Here is a 16,608-nt window from a genome sequence, read left to right on the forward strand (position 1 = left end):
GCCACCCTGCGGTCGGTCACCAATAGGCGGTGAGGGCCGGCCCGAGCACGCTCCGCCCCCTCGGGACTATTGAGACTTTGGATTGGCTAGTTAGTCGGCGACGTGAGCGCCGCTTCCTCTCTGATTGGCGTATCCGGCGCGGGGCGCCCGGCGCTCATTGGAAGAGTAGGCTGCGAGGGGTAGGACGGCGCGAAGAAGCGTGTGGAGCGCGGGCGAGGTGAGTGCGAGGAGTGGCCGCCGTGGTCCGGGGCGGGATGGAGGCAGTGGTGGCCGTGGGCACCGAGAGCGCAGCTCGGCGCCCGCGCGGCCCTCCTCCTGGGGCTTTGGGGGGACGGGGTCGCGCGTCATCGATGCCCCAAGCCGCGGTTCGCACCCGCGGGCGGGCGGGCAGAAGGCACAGCCGAGCGAGGGTACGAGCGAGGGTCCGAGCGAGTCCCGGTGGCGGGAGGGAGCCCGAGGCCGGTGCCGCGCGGGCTGGTGAGCGGGGCTGGGACAGGAGGGGCCCGGTCCTGGGGCCGTCAGCCCGCACAGCTGCAGGGCCAGTTTGGGCTGTGGCAGCAGTCTAGGGGCCGTGGGGTGGGGTGGGAGAGGGTGGGGGGTGGACAACCTCGGAGATGCAGCGCCCGGTGGGAAGAGCAGATGCGCATGGGTGGCAGGGTGCGTCTGCAGGGCGCCCTGGTCCATCGGACGGCCAGGCGGGGTCTGCTGGACACCCAGGTCTGGGGGAGTGGGGAGTGCTCAAAGCCTCAGGGGCTGAAGAGAGAAGAGGTTCCCAGGGCAGAAGACGATCCTGAGAAGCGAGGGGGGCCAGAAGTTCAGGCTGGCCAGTTCTGGAGAAACCACAGAGGTGGCCCAGGCGTCGGAGGACCTGTGTGGCCACCCAAGGTCCCAGGTGAAAGCTTCCTCCCAGCAGCCCCAGGGTGAAGGAGTGCTCGTTGGCGCCCTTTGTGGGAGGGGGAGCCGGAGAAGATGCCCAGCCTTGAGGGTGGGCTGCTCCCAACAGGGCTGGACCCCCCAGGGCAGGTCAGCCTCTGGAGAACCGAGTTCTGCAGAGTATGGAGACCAAACGGTTCCCTTTGGATTTGTTAACAGGTGGGCCGTGTAAACTCAGGGTCGGGGCTTAGAACACACAGCCTGGACCTGCATCGCAGGCCAGCCACTTGCTGGCTGCATGACCTTAAGCTCGTCGTTTAACCACTCTGTGCTTCTGTTTTCTCACCAGCAGAGCAGGGGTTATAATGTTGCTCGTGTGATGTTTGAGTTCATACTTGTCACGTGCTTGGAAGAGACTAAGTGATAAATGTCAGCCCTCGACCTTTCATTACCTTTGGTGATTTTAGGGCAACATCAGTGGAGCTGTATGTAGTTTGCCTGAATTTAGCTCCAAACTTGGCCAGAGAAAGAATTAACAGTTTCAGTGTGTGGGGATTGGGTCCTCCCACCCCGACCAACCCTCCGGCTCCTTTGGGTGGCTGTCTGGTTGAGCGGGAGAGGCCCTGAACACGCTTATTTTAGTGCATTAGTTTTGAAAGAAGATCTTCCCTCATTCTCCCCTTGAGTCCTTAGTTTGAGTCAATGAAAGCTGCCCGAAACCTGAGTGTTGCCCCCAGGGTGGAGGTGGGCCCATCTGCCGCGGCCCCACCTTCCTGTCCCAGGGTGTGTTGGCGGCATGGGGTCCTCAGGCCCCCTCAGAGCCCAAGAGCCCCAGAGCCCCAGAGATACAGGAAAGTGATTCCACCTGGGAAGGCTCGGGGACGTAACTGGAGTTTCCTCAAAGTCTCGCGCTGGGCCCTAAGAGTTGATGCGCCTTCACACTCACCAAGCAGCGCCCGCTGTTAGCTGTGCCCCTGAAACGGTACCTGCACTCAGATGCTCCTGGAAGCTGCTTCGCTGTGTCCAGGCCCACCCCGTGTCTGCCACTGGGTGCTGCCTGGGCACGTGCTTGTCCCCGGTTGGAGAAGCACAGGCCTGGAGGGTGGCTGGCTCACCCGGGCCCTGCTCTTGGTCCAGCTCCTGGGCCAGTGTCGGGTACCCAGCGGGTGCTCCGTCAGTGGGCACTCTGCTTCTGGGGGCCCTACCCCCCCATCACGGAAGCTTGAGGCCCTTCGGTTGGTGGTCACCCACTGGTTTTCCTGCCCCATGTCCAGCTGCTCGTCAGGATCCCAGCTTTATATACAGGCACCTCCCGGCTGTGTCCCCACGCAGGCTCCCTCCCCCCATCATTCAGAATCCAGACCCCAGCCCGCTCCTGCTCCCTGCTTCAGGGCCCACGCCGGAGGGGCTTCCCACAAGTTCAGGGGAAGAACACACGCACTTCCTCTAGAATTTACAAACCCAGGTTGGTATTCTGTCCGGATGTCTGATGCCCGGGCGTCTCCCACACGGCCTCAGGGTGCACTCCTAGCTACTCAACACCCCCAGCCACCTCGCAGCTGGTACTGGGGCCCTGCACTCAGGCCGCCCTTCTGCTCTGATGTGCAGTCCTGAGGGCCTCGGTGTCTCCCCTCAGCCTCAGCAGTGTTTCCTGTCAGCCCTGCCCCGAGCAGCTGGCCTGGGAGCCCCCTGCCCACTGCGCCAGCAGAACGTGGGAGCAGCCTGCTGGCCCGGAGACCCCCTGCCCGGGCTGTGGGCCCCAGAGCCCCGTGCTGCCCCCTCCCAGAAGCTGCCTCCAGGGGCTCCCTGAGCAGACCGCAGATGAGGGGGTGTACACGGCCTGGTTCTTTAAGCTTCCGGAGCGGCCTGACACCGTCCAGAGGCCCAGGCCTTGCCGCTGCTGCTGCTGCTGGACGCGGAGCCTGGCCTCTGCTGAGCGGCCATGGCCTTAGCGTCGCTGCCCGGCTGCGTCCCCAGCTGTGCTGTCCTGGGTGGACACGCCGCCGGCTGCCCCTGCTGCCAGCGGGGAGGGCAGGCTGCAGGCCGGGCCGGGCTTGGTGTCCGCTCGGTGGTCACAGCGGTTCCGACCTCCTGGGCGTCCTCTGAGATCCACCACACGTGGCCTTTTCTGCTCCTTCCAGATCGCCGTGGAGACACACTTAAGGGAACTCACACCGGAGAACGCAAAGCAGGCTCCACTCGGGTAAGCCCAGCGCGCACGGGCCTCTGACTGTATCCGGCGCCGTCACCCCAGAGAGGTGGGTCAGGGCAGGGCACCCCTGGCCTGGGGGGCGTGGGGCTGGGACACAAGCCGGTTTCTCCCACTTTCTGCGGGGGATGAAGCGGGCTGACCTTCAGAATGCGAGGCAGGGGGTGGCTCTTCAGATGCATCTGTGTGTGGATTGAGTCCTAGGTTCTGAGTTACTGAACAACTACCCGGCCAGAAGCGCCGCCTTAGACGTCTCTCAGTGCTGTTCCTGGTGCAGTGAAGCCTCTCCAAGCTCTGGGCTGATGGTGTGGCCCTGTCACAAAGGAAACCGCGCACCTGGGCTCGGTCACTCTGCTGCACTCGGCTCCCAGGCTGCTCGAGGGGACGACAAGCGCGTCAGAATTCGTGTCCCTGGGAATTCGTCCATCTCTATGGTCACCCCATTGAAAAAATGGATTTGGATCAGTTGGACCTGAATCCTAGAATTATTGCTGCAGCTAAGAAAGGTGCGTTTGCTGATGTTTATATAAAGTGGTTGTGTAAAAGTATGAACGTACATATATACACACCTTACGTAGAACAGGTGTACAAGGTTGCCTGTCCGAGCCTTGGGGACCCTCTGGTTACTGAGCCCAGGACAGCTGGTCCTAATCAACGACCTCATGCTGGAATGTGCCACAGGTTTTTCAGTTGTGTGTGTGTGTGTGTTTTTAACTGAAAGGACTTCTTTTAAGTTAATTTCATTTTCATCAAAGCAGTACACACATAGTGTCTGAAAAGTGAAACGGAACTACTTATCACTTAGGAGTCTTTTAGTAACTTTTTTGTATTTATATCTGGGTTGTTGACGAGTGTGCTTACGTTGCTGTGTTTGATTTGTCTGTGTTACGAGTCCTCACAGGCCTCCTGTTTTGGGGGTGAGGGCAGGCTGGTGCCCGTGTGCCCCTGCTTCCTCCACACCTCCCCCCCACAGTTGGAACACAGTTTGGGTCCCATTAGCCATCAGAGCTGTGACTAGGGACATAATGGCTGCCACTGAACCCAGGGTTGTGACTGTTTCCTTTCTTGTACCATCTCTGGTTTTCCCCCCAAAGTTAGTGGTTGCCTCCTTTTTTCATGCGCTGCATCTCCTCTGTACTTCTGATTATTCCCATGTCGCAGTAGGTCTGTCAGGCAGCGGAGGCTCTTTTCTAAATGCTCAAAGGGTTGGCCAGCCCACCGAGTCTGCTGGCATCTGGGCGCATCCATCCGCAGGCTGCACTGGCCCCTCCGGAGCCCGGCTGGCGCCCTGCACCCGCCCTCTGTTCTCCCTGCCTCCCGGGGTGTCTGTGAGGGACGCTTCGAATCAGGTGCTTGTGAGCAGGTGACGGGGCCCTGAGTGCACACAGGGCTGGCAGCGGTGCCCCCCGGCTCCTCCATCCTGAGGGCACAGCAGTAGTTTTATTTTCCCCTTTCATTCAGTCTTTGTCTTTTAACTGAAGCATTCAGTGCATACATATTTAAGGTAATTCCTGATAAATATAGGTTTAACTCTCCCTTATTATGCTGCGCTGTTTGTCCTATTTTTTGTGTGTTGTTTTTCTTTTATGCTTTCTTCTGGATTGGTTGGATCTATTTTTTTTAGCGTATTTTTTCTTTCTACTTGCTTGAAAGTAATATGCTTATCTAAGCTCGAACTTATTCATTTTCCTCATGAAACACCAGCTTCCTCGGGCCGTTCACCCTGTAACCCAGCCCTCCACAATGCTGCCGCCAGCGTGCTGACTCTTCTTTTGTCTGTTCGCCCCACTGGCCATCCCGTGGCCCGGTTCAGTGGACGTTCCTTTGGATCCCTTCCTGCGGCCTCTCCCTCGTGCATGGTTCCCCCGACTCGGCCCGGGCCCCTCCCAGGCTGTGCACACACAGACCTGTCTTGGGAGATGTGTCCGGGCGGGCATGGGACCAGGCAGAGGCCGCTGCTCCTGGCACCAGGGAGAGGCCCAAGCGTCCGGCTTCTGCAGCCAAGACGTGGGCCTCCCCAGGCCCCTTCCCTGCCGTCCCGTCACGGTCGCCCTCTGTTGGGGGTCCCTACAACTTCGGGGAGCAGGTGGACTGGCCTCTCCCCACCAGGTCCCCAGAACTGGAGGACACCTGTTGTCCCTGCTGTGTCTGACCTTGTCTTGTAATTGATTCTATACCTTCAGCCAAACTGAGGTCAGTAAAGGAGGTTCTGCATCTTTCTGGACCAGACCTGCAGAGACTGACCCGCCTCTCCGGCCCCGACGTGCAGCACTTGCTGAGGGCGGCCTCCTCACACCTGCGGGGAAGCAGCGTCTGCACAGGTGCCCGGTGCCTTGGGGTCTGGCTGGAGGAGCGGGGCGCGGGGGTGAGCCCGGAGGCCGCGGCGCTGCAGTCCGAGGGGCCTCCTGGCCCGGGGGCACCTGTGCGGGGCTGGGCTCACCTGTCATTTCCCCGCACCCAGCGCTCCACCTGCTCCAGCAGAAGGAGCAGTTCCCCGAGCAGCACCAGCGCCTGAGCCTGGGCTGCCCCGTGCTGGACGGGCTCCTCCGTGGCGGGCTGCCTCTGGATGGCATCACCGAGCTGGCTGGACACAGCTCCGCCGGGAAGACCCAGCTGGCGCTGCAGCTCTGCCTGGCCGTGCAGTTCCCATGGCGACACGGAGGCCTGGGGGCCGGTGAGTGCGGCCACTCACCTGTCCGCCCGGTGAGGGCAGGCAGGGGTCCTGACCTGTCACCTCGCGGGCACCTGCCATCGAGACCTGAGGCTGCCCCTGGGGGCCGTTTTCCAGGGTTCCCGTCTCTGTCTTCACAACCACTCTGCAATTCCTGCCTCAGGAGAGGGAGGGGGGCCAGGGGCCCCTCGGTGGGAGCGAAAGTGCAGAGCCCTGGGGCCTGGCCGAGGGGGGACACATCCGGTCTGGGGTGACTCCGTAAAGCGGCATGTCCCCTGCAGAGGCCTGGCCCGCGGCCACTGTGACCGCGTTAAATGTGGGGCCTGAAGCACATTTTCCTGAGAAAGTGACTTCCCAAATCAGATCTGAAAGCCCCAATTTTGAAAAGAATGGCCAAGCGGCTCTGGAGTTATTTTGGATCCTGTGCTTCAGAAACTGTGGAGCTCCTCCCGCTGACCCTCAAATGCCGGGCCGACTTGCCGCCAGCTTCTCAGAGCCCCTCCGTGGGCGGGCACCCCACTCACCTGTCCCAGTGAGACGCCCGACGGGGTGTGGGGCGAGGACCTGCGAGGGCCGCGCGACTGGGTTTGGCTGTGGCCCCTCTGTCCAGGCCTCTCCCGAGGTGTGGAGAACACAGGTGCCGCGGCGTTGGGACGAGGGTCTCGGCCACGTCGGGGGCTCCCCAGGCAGCCCTGCCCCCGGGAATGGGCTGGAACGTGTCAGGGAAGGTTAGGGAGGCCCCAAGGGTTGGGAGCTCACCACTGACATGGTCAGACGGTGCTTCTCCCTCCATCTTGCATCTCTTTTCCAAGTTTGAAAGTCTGTTGAAACAGAATCGGGTCAACATGAAGGTTACACACTCACACATAGGGCACACAGACGTGGTGTCGGTGCTTCTGGCTCGTCTCTGGGTCCCCTCCCCGGGGCGGTGCCCTGACCGGTACAGCGAGAGGAACGGTAGATTCAGCCGTGGCCCTGAGCGTCCTGGTGGGGCTCCGCCAGCACACCGCCAGATCACAGGCCTTTCTTGTTTATTTATTTTTGGCTGTGTTGGGTCTTCGTTGCTGCGCGCAGGCTTTCTGCAGTTGTGGCGAGCGGGGGCTGCTCTTCGTTGCGGTACACAGGCTTCTCATTGCGGTGGCCTCTCTTGTTGAGCGTGGGCTCTAGGCGGGCGGGCTTCAGTAGTTGTGGCGCATGGGCTCAGTAGTTGTGGTTCGCGGGCTCTAGAGCTCAGGCTCAGTAGTTGTGGCTCATGGGCTCTAGAGCCCAGGCTCAGTAGTTGTGGCACACGGGCTTAGTTGCTCCGCGGCACGTGGGATCTTCCTGGACCAGGGCTCGAACCTGTGTCCCCTGCATTGGCACATGGATCCCTAACCACTGTACCACCAGGGAAGTCCTGAGGCCTTTCCTCTTTATTTAACTCAGTGGTTTTTAGCATTTTCACAAAGTTGTGCACTCACCACTACTATCTAGTTCCAGAACATTTCATCACCCCAAAAAGAAGCCCCATCCCTATGAGCAGTCACTCTGCACTCTCCCCTCCCCAGCCCCTGGCAACCACCCATCTGCTTCCTGTCTCTGTGGATTCGCCTGTTCTGCACATTTCAAACAAATGGGATCATGCAAATGCACCCTTTCACCCAGCGTAATGTCTTCAGGGTTCACCCACACTGGAGCATGTGTCGGTTCTTCATTCCTTTGTAGGGCTGAAGAATGTTCCATCACGTGTACAGACCACAACGTAGCTGCCCTTTCATCCGCTGACAGTCATGTGGGTGGTTCACACCTTTTGTTCGTGCGTGGCTTCGGGTGGACACCCAGGAGTGGGCTTGCTGGGTCGTACGGTAGCTGTGTGTTTTGCACTTTGAGGAACTGCCAGACTGTTCTCAGCAGCGGCTACACCGTTTTCCTTCCCATCGACGATGCAGGAGGTTCCAATCCCTGCGCGTCTGAGCCCACGCTTGTCCCTCTGATGCCAGCGTGGGTGGTCTTACCGCAGCGCTGACCACGCCACCTGTGACTGGTGATGTGGGCCATCTCTTCACGCGCTGCTGCTCATTCGTGTTTCTGGAGGAATGTCTATTCCAGTCTCTTACCCATTTAAAAGCTTGGGTTATTTGCCTGTGGAGTTGTAGGAGATCTTTATATAATCTGGATACTAAACTCATCAGATAAACAATTTGCAGTATTTTCTCTATTGTCTTCTCCCTCTTGGTGTCCTTTAAAGCACAGTTTTTCACTTTGATGACATCCAGTTTGTTTCTTGCTTGTGCTTTTGGTGTCGTATCTAAGGATCCACTGCCTAATCCAAGGTCATAAGATTTACCCCTGTGTTTTCTTCTAAGAGTTTTATGGTTTGGGTTCTCATATTTGATCCATTGTGACTTAGTTTTCCTATATGGTATGAGGTAAGGGTCTAATTTCACCCTTTTGCACGTGGGTGTCTCTGTCCCAGCACCACTTGTTAAAAAGACTACTCTTTCCCCACTGAATTGTCCTGGGACCTTTCTTTGTTGAGAATCGGTGGCCCCTGGTTCTTTTCAGCGCAGGACTCCAGGGGTACCTTCTGGTGGGGATTCCAGGCCCCTGGTGATGCATCGCCTGTGTTTTGCTTACTGGCTTTTCCAGGCACAGCAAAGAGTTACCACCAGGTAGCCCAGAACCGTAGGAGGAGCCTTGACAGTGGAATTGAGGGAACATCCGCCCGACAGGGCCTGGGAGGGGCACCTCCCTGTGTCTGCAGGAGGGGGCGTTTCTGAAAGCCGGGAGCCCCTACAGTTCCCCTCGCTCCCACCCGGACAGCCCAGGGCGGGCAGACCCACAGGGTGAAGTTCTGGCGGCGAGGGGCCTGCGCTGAGAGGTGGACGCCGGCCGGCCCCTGTGCCGGGTCGGAGGGGCAGACCCACGAGAAGCAGTGCAGGAAGGAGAGGGTCGTTGGCCTTTGGTGGGGCGGCCTCAGGCCACCCCCAGCTGCTCACCGCCCCGCGGCTTCCCAGGGGCCGTTTACGTGTGCACAGAGGATGCCTTCCCCAGCCGGCGTCTGCAGCAGCTCATCGCTCAGCAACAGTGCCTGCGGACAGACGTCCCAGGGGACGTGGTCAGGAAAATCAAGTTTGGCCACCAGATCTTCATCGAGCACGCAGCCGACGTGGTAAGCGTCTGAGGGGAAGTCGGCTGTGCGGGCGGGCCACGTGCACGACCCGCGAGGTCAGGCCCCAGTGCCCACCTGCGGCGAGGTGCCTGCTGGGGGCCGTGTGCTCCGCTCAGCCTGGCACTACTTGTTACCTGGACTCAGGCTGAACTGGGAGTCCAGCGTGTTTCTGGCAGCCTAACCCCAAGGGGAGAGCGGGCAAGGGAGGGCGCCAAACACGCCACCTCCTGCCCCCTAGAGGAGGCCCCAACTGGGCAAGTGCCTCCTGCGGCTGGCTGTTCACCCGGCCGCAGAGGTGACCGCGGCCCAGAAGACAGGACCTGCCGTCCAGGCCATTGGCCCGACAGCAGCCGTGGTGTGGGGTTGTACCTCTGCCTCTGAAGGAGGGGCAAGCCCTGTCGAGGCCCCCCCAGATTGCTGAGCGCGCCTGGCTGGGCCGCTGGGGCGACCCCACACCTGGAAGCCGTCCCCGGGTCACGTGCCCTCCCCGTGGGCAGACAGCGGTGGGAACACGGGGGGCAGTGGCCCCTGGGGAGGGGGCAGGGGGCAGGCAGGCGGCGGGGGAGCAGCCAGCTGAGGTCATTGTTTGTTTGGGGCTGAATAACGAAGCAAAGGCTTCAGGAGGGAGATGGGAGACGGAGTACAGACCAGTGCACCGAACCCAAGTGCGCAGAGCCACCCCCCCGGGCCCTTCCCCCATTTAAGAACAGCTATAAAAAGAATTTCCAGTAAAGGATGAGCTGTATAAACTTTTAATATTAGAAAATTTTACCGTAAAATACATGACCACACATAGCACGGGGAAGTAACACGATGAGTGGTGGCACGCGAGCCCGGGCTGGTTGAGGGCACAGGCGGCCCAGGGTGGACCAGCGGGCAGGTGGCCGTCTGCTAGAGGCCCAGCGCGGCCGTGGCTTTGCGGGTGAGTGCGCGCTGGCGGCAGGCGGCGTGGTTATTAGCGCGGTGGTGCTCAGGGCGTGGACACAGGAGAAGACGGTCAGTGCCACAGGCTCTGGCTCCAGGCCCTCCAGCCTCGCGACCGTCCCCTGGCTGTCACAGGGCCTCTGGATGCACACGAGTGGCACAGGCCTCATCCTTCCGGTGCATCCTCACTGCGAAACGCAGCAGTGGGTCAGGGCCAGGCCGGCCGAGACCCCGGGGGCGTGGGGGGGCGGGCATTCCTAAGTTCTGTCCCGGGAGCAGCTCTGGTGGAGGAGGCCCCCAGCCCCTCGCTGGTGTCTGCCCAGCAACTGGGGGGCCCTGCCTGGGGCGGGGGCCGGAGGTGCGGACCGGGGCCTGACGCTGCTGCACAAACAGAGCCTCGGGGCCCCAGGCCTCCTCCCAGGGGACAGGGTCTCCAAGCTAGGCCCCTCTCGGAGTCCCGACCCCGCAGCAGGCGGGCGCAGCCTTGACCCCGCCCCCGCCCCCCTGGTGCCCCAGCGCTGCCTGCGGTGGCGGGAAGCGGTGCAGGACTCACATTAAGGCTGGCGTCCTCCAGGCCGCTGCTGCTGCTGTCATTTTCCACAGAGAGAGGCTCTGCTGGAGACACCCTGGGGAGTTAAGCACAGAGTCGAATCTCATCCCAGACACCCGACGGCTCTCAGGAGTGCCTGACGGGATGGCCAGTGTGTAGCCACCAGGCACCGGGGCCGAGTCCAGGCAGGCAGGGCCAGGCGGCCCCAAGGGATAGGGCTGCCCTGAGCACAACGCGTAGGGCCTTGGGGGGGGGGGCAGGTGGGGCTGGCCTGGAGGCACCTGAGGCCCCACGCCGGGCCGGTCAGTGTCCTAGCGCACAGCCTGGGCACCCACGGCCTGGGGGTCTTCATGTGGGAGGCGATGCTGGTGGCAGGACAGACTCAGGTCCCCGCACACCTGCTTCCTCCCTCCACTGGGTGGGGCTGGGCAGGCCTGGTGACCGTGATGGTCCAGGCGGTCGGTGCCCAGCACGGGGCCACTGGAGGGGAGGGGCCCGGGCCCGGCCACTGTGATGGCCCAGGGCAGGGCGGGGTGAGGGGCCCCCGCGCAGGGGGTGACGGCCTCCTGCCCGCCCCTCGGCTTCCAGGACACCCTGCTGGAGTGTGTGCGTAAGAAGGTGCCTGTGCTGCTGTCACGGGGCACGGCCCGCCTGGTGGTCATCGACTCCGTGGCAGCCCCGTTCCGTTGTGAGTTCGACCGGGCGGCCTCGGCCCTCAGGGCCCAGCGTCTGCAGGCGCTGGGGGCCGAGCTGCGCCAGCTGAGCTGCACCTTCCGGAGCCCCGTGCTGTGCGTCAACCAGGTGGGCCCCCCTCCGTCCCCGGGGAGGGCGAGGCCGGGGGGCCGGGGCCCGGGTCCTCACCGCCGCTGACCCCGATCTGGACCCTCCAGGTGACGGAATCCGCGGAGGAGCGGGGTGCGGCAGCCGGGCCGCCGGGGTGAGTGGGGCGCCCCAAGGGCAGGGGTGGCGGGGCCCGCGGCTCCACACACAGCACAGGACAGTCGGGCTGTTTTCTGTCTCAGTGTCGGGGGAGAGCGGGCATCTCCGGCCCTGGGAATAACCTGGTCCAACCAGCTCCTGGTGAGGCTGATGGCTGACCGGCTGCGCCCCGAGGAGGCCGCCTCCACCCCGCCCCGCCGCACCCTGAGGGTGGTCTCCGCCCCCCACCTGCCGCCCTCGTCCTGTTCCTACACGGTCACCGCTGAGGGTGTGCGGGGGACGCCTGGGACCGAGTCCTGCTGACGTGTGGCCCTCCCTCTGGTTAGGGCCCCCTCAGGTACCAGGGGCTGCAGGAAGCCGCCCGGATGCAGGCCCCTGGGCCCTGGCCCGATGGGGTCTCCACCTTGACGCCGCAGGCTCCGCATCCCCTTCCCAAAGCTCCCAACACCCACGCCTCAGGCCACGGTGGGGCCGAGGTCAGACGAGCGCCCACTGGGTGGCCCTCCTCACCCCGTGGTTGGGCTGTCGGCTCCTGGCCGCCAGCACACCCCCCCGGGCCCCGGTCTGGCACGGGGTGGAGAACACACGGCAGGCCAGGCCACAGGGTCCGGGAGAGGCGTCGGGGCGGGGAGACGTGCCCTGTGCGCTGCCCCTGCCACCAGCCCCGGCGAGCACAAGCAGCCGCGGCGCCGGCTTGGCCCATCTGCCGGGAAATCCGTTCTGGGCAGACGAGGACTAATCTAAAAGGAGAGCACGTCCCGCTGTGCCCTCAGCGCCTCCTCCAAGGCTGGCCTGGGGGCGCGTCCACTCTGGCAGGGCACTCCCGCACTCGGGACCTCCCATCAGCCGGGGTCCTGCTGCATCTGGCCAGGAACTCCAGAATCTGAGCATCTGGGCGTGGCAGCACAAGGCCCCGGGGTCACCAAGGGATGCGACTGCCCAGTCCCGGCAGGGCTGCGCCACCTTCACCCCCGTCAGGGCCCTGCCTTCGCCCCCTCCCACTGCTGCCCGGCACACAGCAGCCCCGGCTGGACAGACATGCCGGGAAGGCACCTTCAGCCCCTGGACTCTCACCAGCGCTTGCTCTTTGCCAGGCACTGCCCTCGGGACTCATACACGTGACGTCTGTCCTCACAGCCCTGGGGCAGCCTTGTCACTCCACTTTCAGCACTGTGGCCACCCTCCCACAGCTCCAGGAGCTAGACACTGGTCCCAGGCTCCCACGGGCTCACTGGGGCGGGGTGGTAAACCCCTGTCACGGGGCACACGCTCTGTGCACGTCATTCGAGGACGGGATTGGTCCAGTTACAACTTTCATCATGTTTTCAAAGTGGTCTGTGACCCTAAAAAGATTGGGTGCCTAACGTTAAACAGGAAAAGGTTCTTTTAGGGTTGGAGTTTTACAAAAGAGCCTTTCCGCAAAAGTACAGGGACTTTACAACAGGAAATAAAACACTTTATTTTTGTAAGTAAATATAAACAGTTCCAAATGATTTCCTAGGCAAGTCACACTAACAGAAAAGAAAACTACTGCTCCAAGACAGAAGGTATGTTTCATGGCCAACCCCCTGCAGAGGTGCGGACCAGCACAAGCGCACCCACATTCGGCCTCTGGGCAGCTGCACCTGCCCACCAGGCAGACAGGCCGCCCTGGGGGTGCTCACCCACCAGGGGCCATAGGACTTTGCAGTGGGGTTTTCTCTCTGTGTCTCAGGAACACCAAGTCCCAAAGCAGTGTTCACCCTGCCTCTCCCTGGCCTCAGCCAATCCCACCCCCCAGAGCATGCCCCAGGGACAATCGGACAGTCCTCACAGGCCTGTGACCCCCGAGGGGTAGCTCCACACCACTGTATAAACCATCTGCGTCCTCCTGTCGTGCTGGACAACTAAGTGGAAACTGCACACGTCTTTATGCACCAGCCCGCTTACACAGAGGAGACATCTGCAGGACGATGCTCGCTTAGCTCACTTGCACTTCACCTTTGGTTGGTGCTATCCAGTGCTGCTTTAGTTTCCAGATATCCCATGATTACACAGTACAACGTTCAAACATATCAAAAGTTGGCCTCGTACAGATGTAACATGCCTTCCCCAGAACATTCTGTGAAGTTACAACAATGAGTCCTACAAACTAAACGCTGAATTCTTAGCGATACTTATACTTTACTGTAAAGACAATGACTAATTACATGATATTCCTAGCAGCCTTCTGACCAAACACATAATAGGGACTTTTTTTAAGTTTCAGAAAATAACTATTTGAATCCCTGCAGCACCGGAAGCGCCTGCTCCGCCCCGGGAGGGGCAGGAGGATCAGGAGGCCCAGCTCTCCACGACCTCTGCCCTCAGACACTCACGTAGACCCTCAGCTCCTCCACTGCCAGTCCGTCCTCTGGCCAGGGGAGTCTTAACGTGATAGACACAGTGTAGAAATGGGTGCTGGCCCCCTAAGGTCCCCTCACCAGGAAAGGAAGAGGGAGGGCTGGACCACCCCCACTGCTCTCTCCGAGAATGTTAAAATCCTGACGACCAGACTGGAAGTAGGTTACAACCTGGCTTCTCTCTATTTTGATACAAGTTCAAAAATCAGACACTGCCGACTCCCAGGTAGCATCCCCTCTGAGACACGAAGGCTTTTACAACCCAGCTTCAAGAAGGCCCTCGAGCCTCTCTTACCCCAAATGCTGTCTCCATGTGGCCTTACAAAGGCCACCACAACCCTCGGGGAACCAGGGCCAGAGGGCTCAAAGCCAGACAAGGTTCCACTAAGGCCCCTGCAAAGAAGGTCTCTTCACCAACTGGAAGCTTAAAATTAAATTCTGTTCTCAGCCCCATGTGTATTCTTTCTAAATGCCCTTTGTTTTTCCAGAGACAACTGTCACTAAGGGAAACCGAATGGGTTTCCGATGTCCTGTATCAGCTCTGTGGCCGGGAGAAAACTTCAGTGTAGTGGGAGGAGGAGCCAGGACAGCTTGGTCCCCTCCTGGTTCTGATGTGACACACACACATCACCCCCACTGCACCTAAACGTGGACCTGAAAGGGCCACAGTGCCCACAGGGGACACAGCTCCGCTCTTCTGGTTTCTTACAACCCAGCATATTTTTTTAAACACCTCTAGAGAGCATTTTGAAAGCTCCTGATCCATCGGAAGCTGCAAAACCTAAGTGGAGTCAGGAGCTGAGGAAAGGAGCGTGGCCAAAGGAGACAGGCTGCAGGAGACCGGTCAGCCTCGAGGGCCCCCAACACCAGGCCAGGGTGCGTGCCTCTGGGGGGACACAGCAGCTCTCACCAACCCAAGCACCGGTGCCCTGAGGTGACCCACGACTGACTCACAGGAACTTTTGAACGAAGCTTAAAGCCGAGCCTTGCTGCACCGAAACCCCAGGATGTTGCTGCCTCCAGCCCTCAGTCCGAGGTCCACACTGGGGGTGGAGGACACGTGCAGTCCAAGGGCACCCCACAGGGAGCCCCCCCTTCCCCACAGGGAGCCCAGGGAGCACGCAGCATCCCAACCCAGTGCAATTGTTGAGGAAAAGGTGGCTGGAAGCGCCTTTGCTCAGTGACACCACCCATAGGACAACATAAAGGTAAACTAGAAACTAACCCTGACAACATTTCACAAGGATGCTCACAGCTTTCCAGATCCTCTTTCAAACCTCATCAGCAGGGATATACCCTTGTACAGTTGGCGTCATCTGGAATTACACCTTCTTAACCTATCAGCTAGTCTCACGGATTCCCTTAAGGAATAATAATGTCTCAGGGCTGGTTTGAAAATGTATCTGTCAGGACTTCCCTGGTGGTGCAGTGGTTAAGAATCCACCTGCCAGTGCAGGGGACACGGGTTCGAGCCCTGGTCCTGGAAGATCCCACGTGCCGTGGAGCAACTAAGCCCGTGCGCCACAACTACTGAGCCTGCGTTCTAGAGCCCGTGAGCCACAACTACTGAAGCCTGCACACCTAGGGCCCGTGCTCTGCAACATGAGAAGCCACCACAATACGAAGCCCGCACACCGCGACGAAGAGTAGCCCCCGCTCGCCACAACTAGAGAAAAGCCCGCGTGCGGCAACAAAGACCCAACGCAGCCAAAAATAAATTAAAAAAAAAAGAGAAAATGCATCTGTCAGAACCCACCCTGTGTTACTTAACGCTACAAAGAAAAGCTTTTTAAAAGGAAAACATGCATCTCCGTGTGCTTAGCGTACAGAGGCCCGGATAGGGGAAAAGGGCTCCAAAGGGGCTGAGATGCAGACCAGGAGCGGGTGCAGGCCTCCCCGCAACTACCCCGTCTCCCCCGCTCCCTAATCCCAGCATCGCTGCCACAGGTCACTGGATTCCTAGTCTCAAAGGATGCAGTTTAAGGTTCCAGTCTTAATGAACAGCCTTAACACAGTATATTACAATTGAAAGCAGGTTTCGGTGCTGGGGCCGGTGTCCACGAGCGGCGGCCGACCCCGAGCGCGCTGAGCCAGCTCCACACCTGGCCGGGTCCCACCGCCGGGCTTTGGCAGCTCTCGGGCACTAGGGCTGCAGACCGCCTAACAGAATTCGGGGCCAACCTCCAGCAGGTGGTGGAGGTCACCATCCAGGAGAGGCGGCGACCCCAGGGCCGCCCTGCAGGGGGAGGGGCCTGGCCACGCTGTGGGGATCTCAGCGCTCGTTAGCCTTGGGGGTTAATCTAGCTCTACCTCGACCCGTGGGGGCCAGGTCGGCGTGGCTGGCGCTCAGAGCTCTGGAGTCGGCCAGACAATTATGTCGTTCCTGCGTGAGAAAACAAATGGAAACATTCTTCTTAACCAGCACCTCACGTGACGCCAGCTTCCAGGGGTCTCGGCACTGACAGCACCAGCACACGCGAGTCCTGACGCTCAGATGTGCGTGTGCAAAACACAAGACGGGAGCAAAAGGACTGTGTCAGCTCCAGGCCTTTTAAAAACAAAAGTCGTTTCTTCTACTGTCATCGTCAGGAGTGCATCCTCCCAGCACCCTGCAGCTTTTAAGCTAGAGGCCCGACCACAGCATCCTGGGGACAGCCGCCCCCGCAGCGTGCTGGGGGTGAGGAGGAAGGTCAGCACACCTGCCGGCCGTCACTGTCCCTGTACGTCAAATAGTTTACCGGTGGGACGGAGGTGACTGGGAAGCGGCTGCATCAACAGGTGTGTGACCAGGACACCTGGTCCCGGTGGACAGCAGCCAGGTCTCAGAAGGGGCCAGAGGCCTGGGCGCACCCACCAGTCACACATGGAAAATAAAAAGGCCATTTGTAATGGAGAACAGGATGCCAACAG

The 16,608-nt window shown here is 60.5% G+C and overlaps 2 protein-coding genes across 11 annotated transcripts in view; one reads left to right on the forward strand and one right to left on the reverse strand.

The window, feature by feature from the left end:
- Positions 1-128: 128 nt before the first annotated feature.
- Positions 129-12,756, forward strand: XRCC3 (X-ray repair cross complementing 3). The gene is made up of 9 exons (XM_060095576.1): positions 129-217; positions 3,015-3,076; positions 3,281-3,588; positions 5,266-5,403; positions 5,544-5,756; positions 8,750-8,904; positions 10,967-11,179; positions 11,269-11,315; positions 11,401-12,756. Exons 3-9 carry the CDS (start codon positions 3,534-3,536, stop codon positions 11,618-11,620), a joined length of 1,041 nt encoding a protein of 346 aa, XP_059951559.1. The 5' UTR covers positions 129-217; positions 3,015-3,076; positions 3,281-3,533; the 3' UTR covers positions 11,621-12,756.
- KLC1 (kinesin light chain 1) overlaps positions 9,641-16,608 on the reverse strand; it is a 59,297-nt gene continuing 52,329 nt past the window's right edge. For 5 of the 10 annotated variants that reach the window (XM_060095563.1, XM_060095561.1, XM_060095574.1 and 2 more), the window contains 2 exons: positions 10,382-10,454; positions 9,641-10,016 (listed from right to left, as the gene is read on the reverse strand). In XM_060095563.1, the coding sequence (XP_059951546.1) occupies positions 10,419-10,454 (36 nt within the window). In that variant the 3' untranslated portion in view covers positions 9,641-10,016; positions 10,382-10,418. Of the gene's footprint in view, positions 10,017-10,381; positions 10,455-12,785; positions 16,082-16,608 lie in introns of those variants that run through there. The other 5 variants (XM_060095573.1, XM_060095559.1, XM_060095560.1 and 2 more) reach the window with 5 other exon arrangements.

This window comes from Mesoplodon densirostris, chromosome 4 (genome assembly GCF_025265405.1).
Source record: "Mesoplodon densirostris isolate mMesDen1 chromosome 4, mMesDen1 primary haplotype, whole genome shotgun sequence".
Classification (NCBI taxonomy): domain Eukaryota; kingdom Metazoa; phylum Chordata; class Mammalia; order Artiodactyla; family Ziphiidae; genus Mesoplodon; species Mesoplodon densirostris.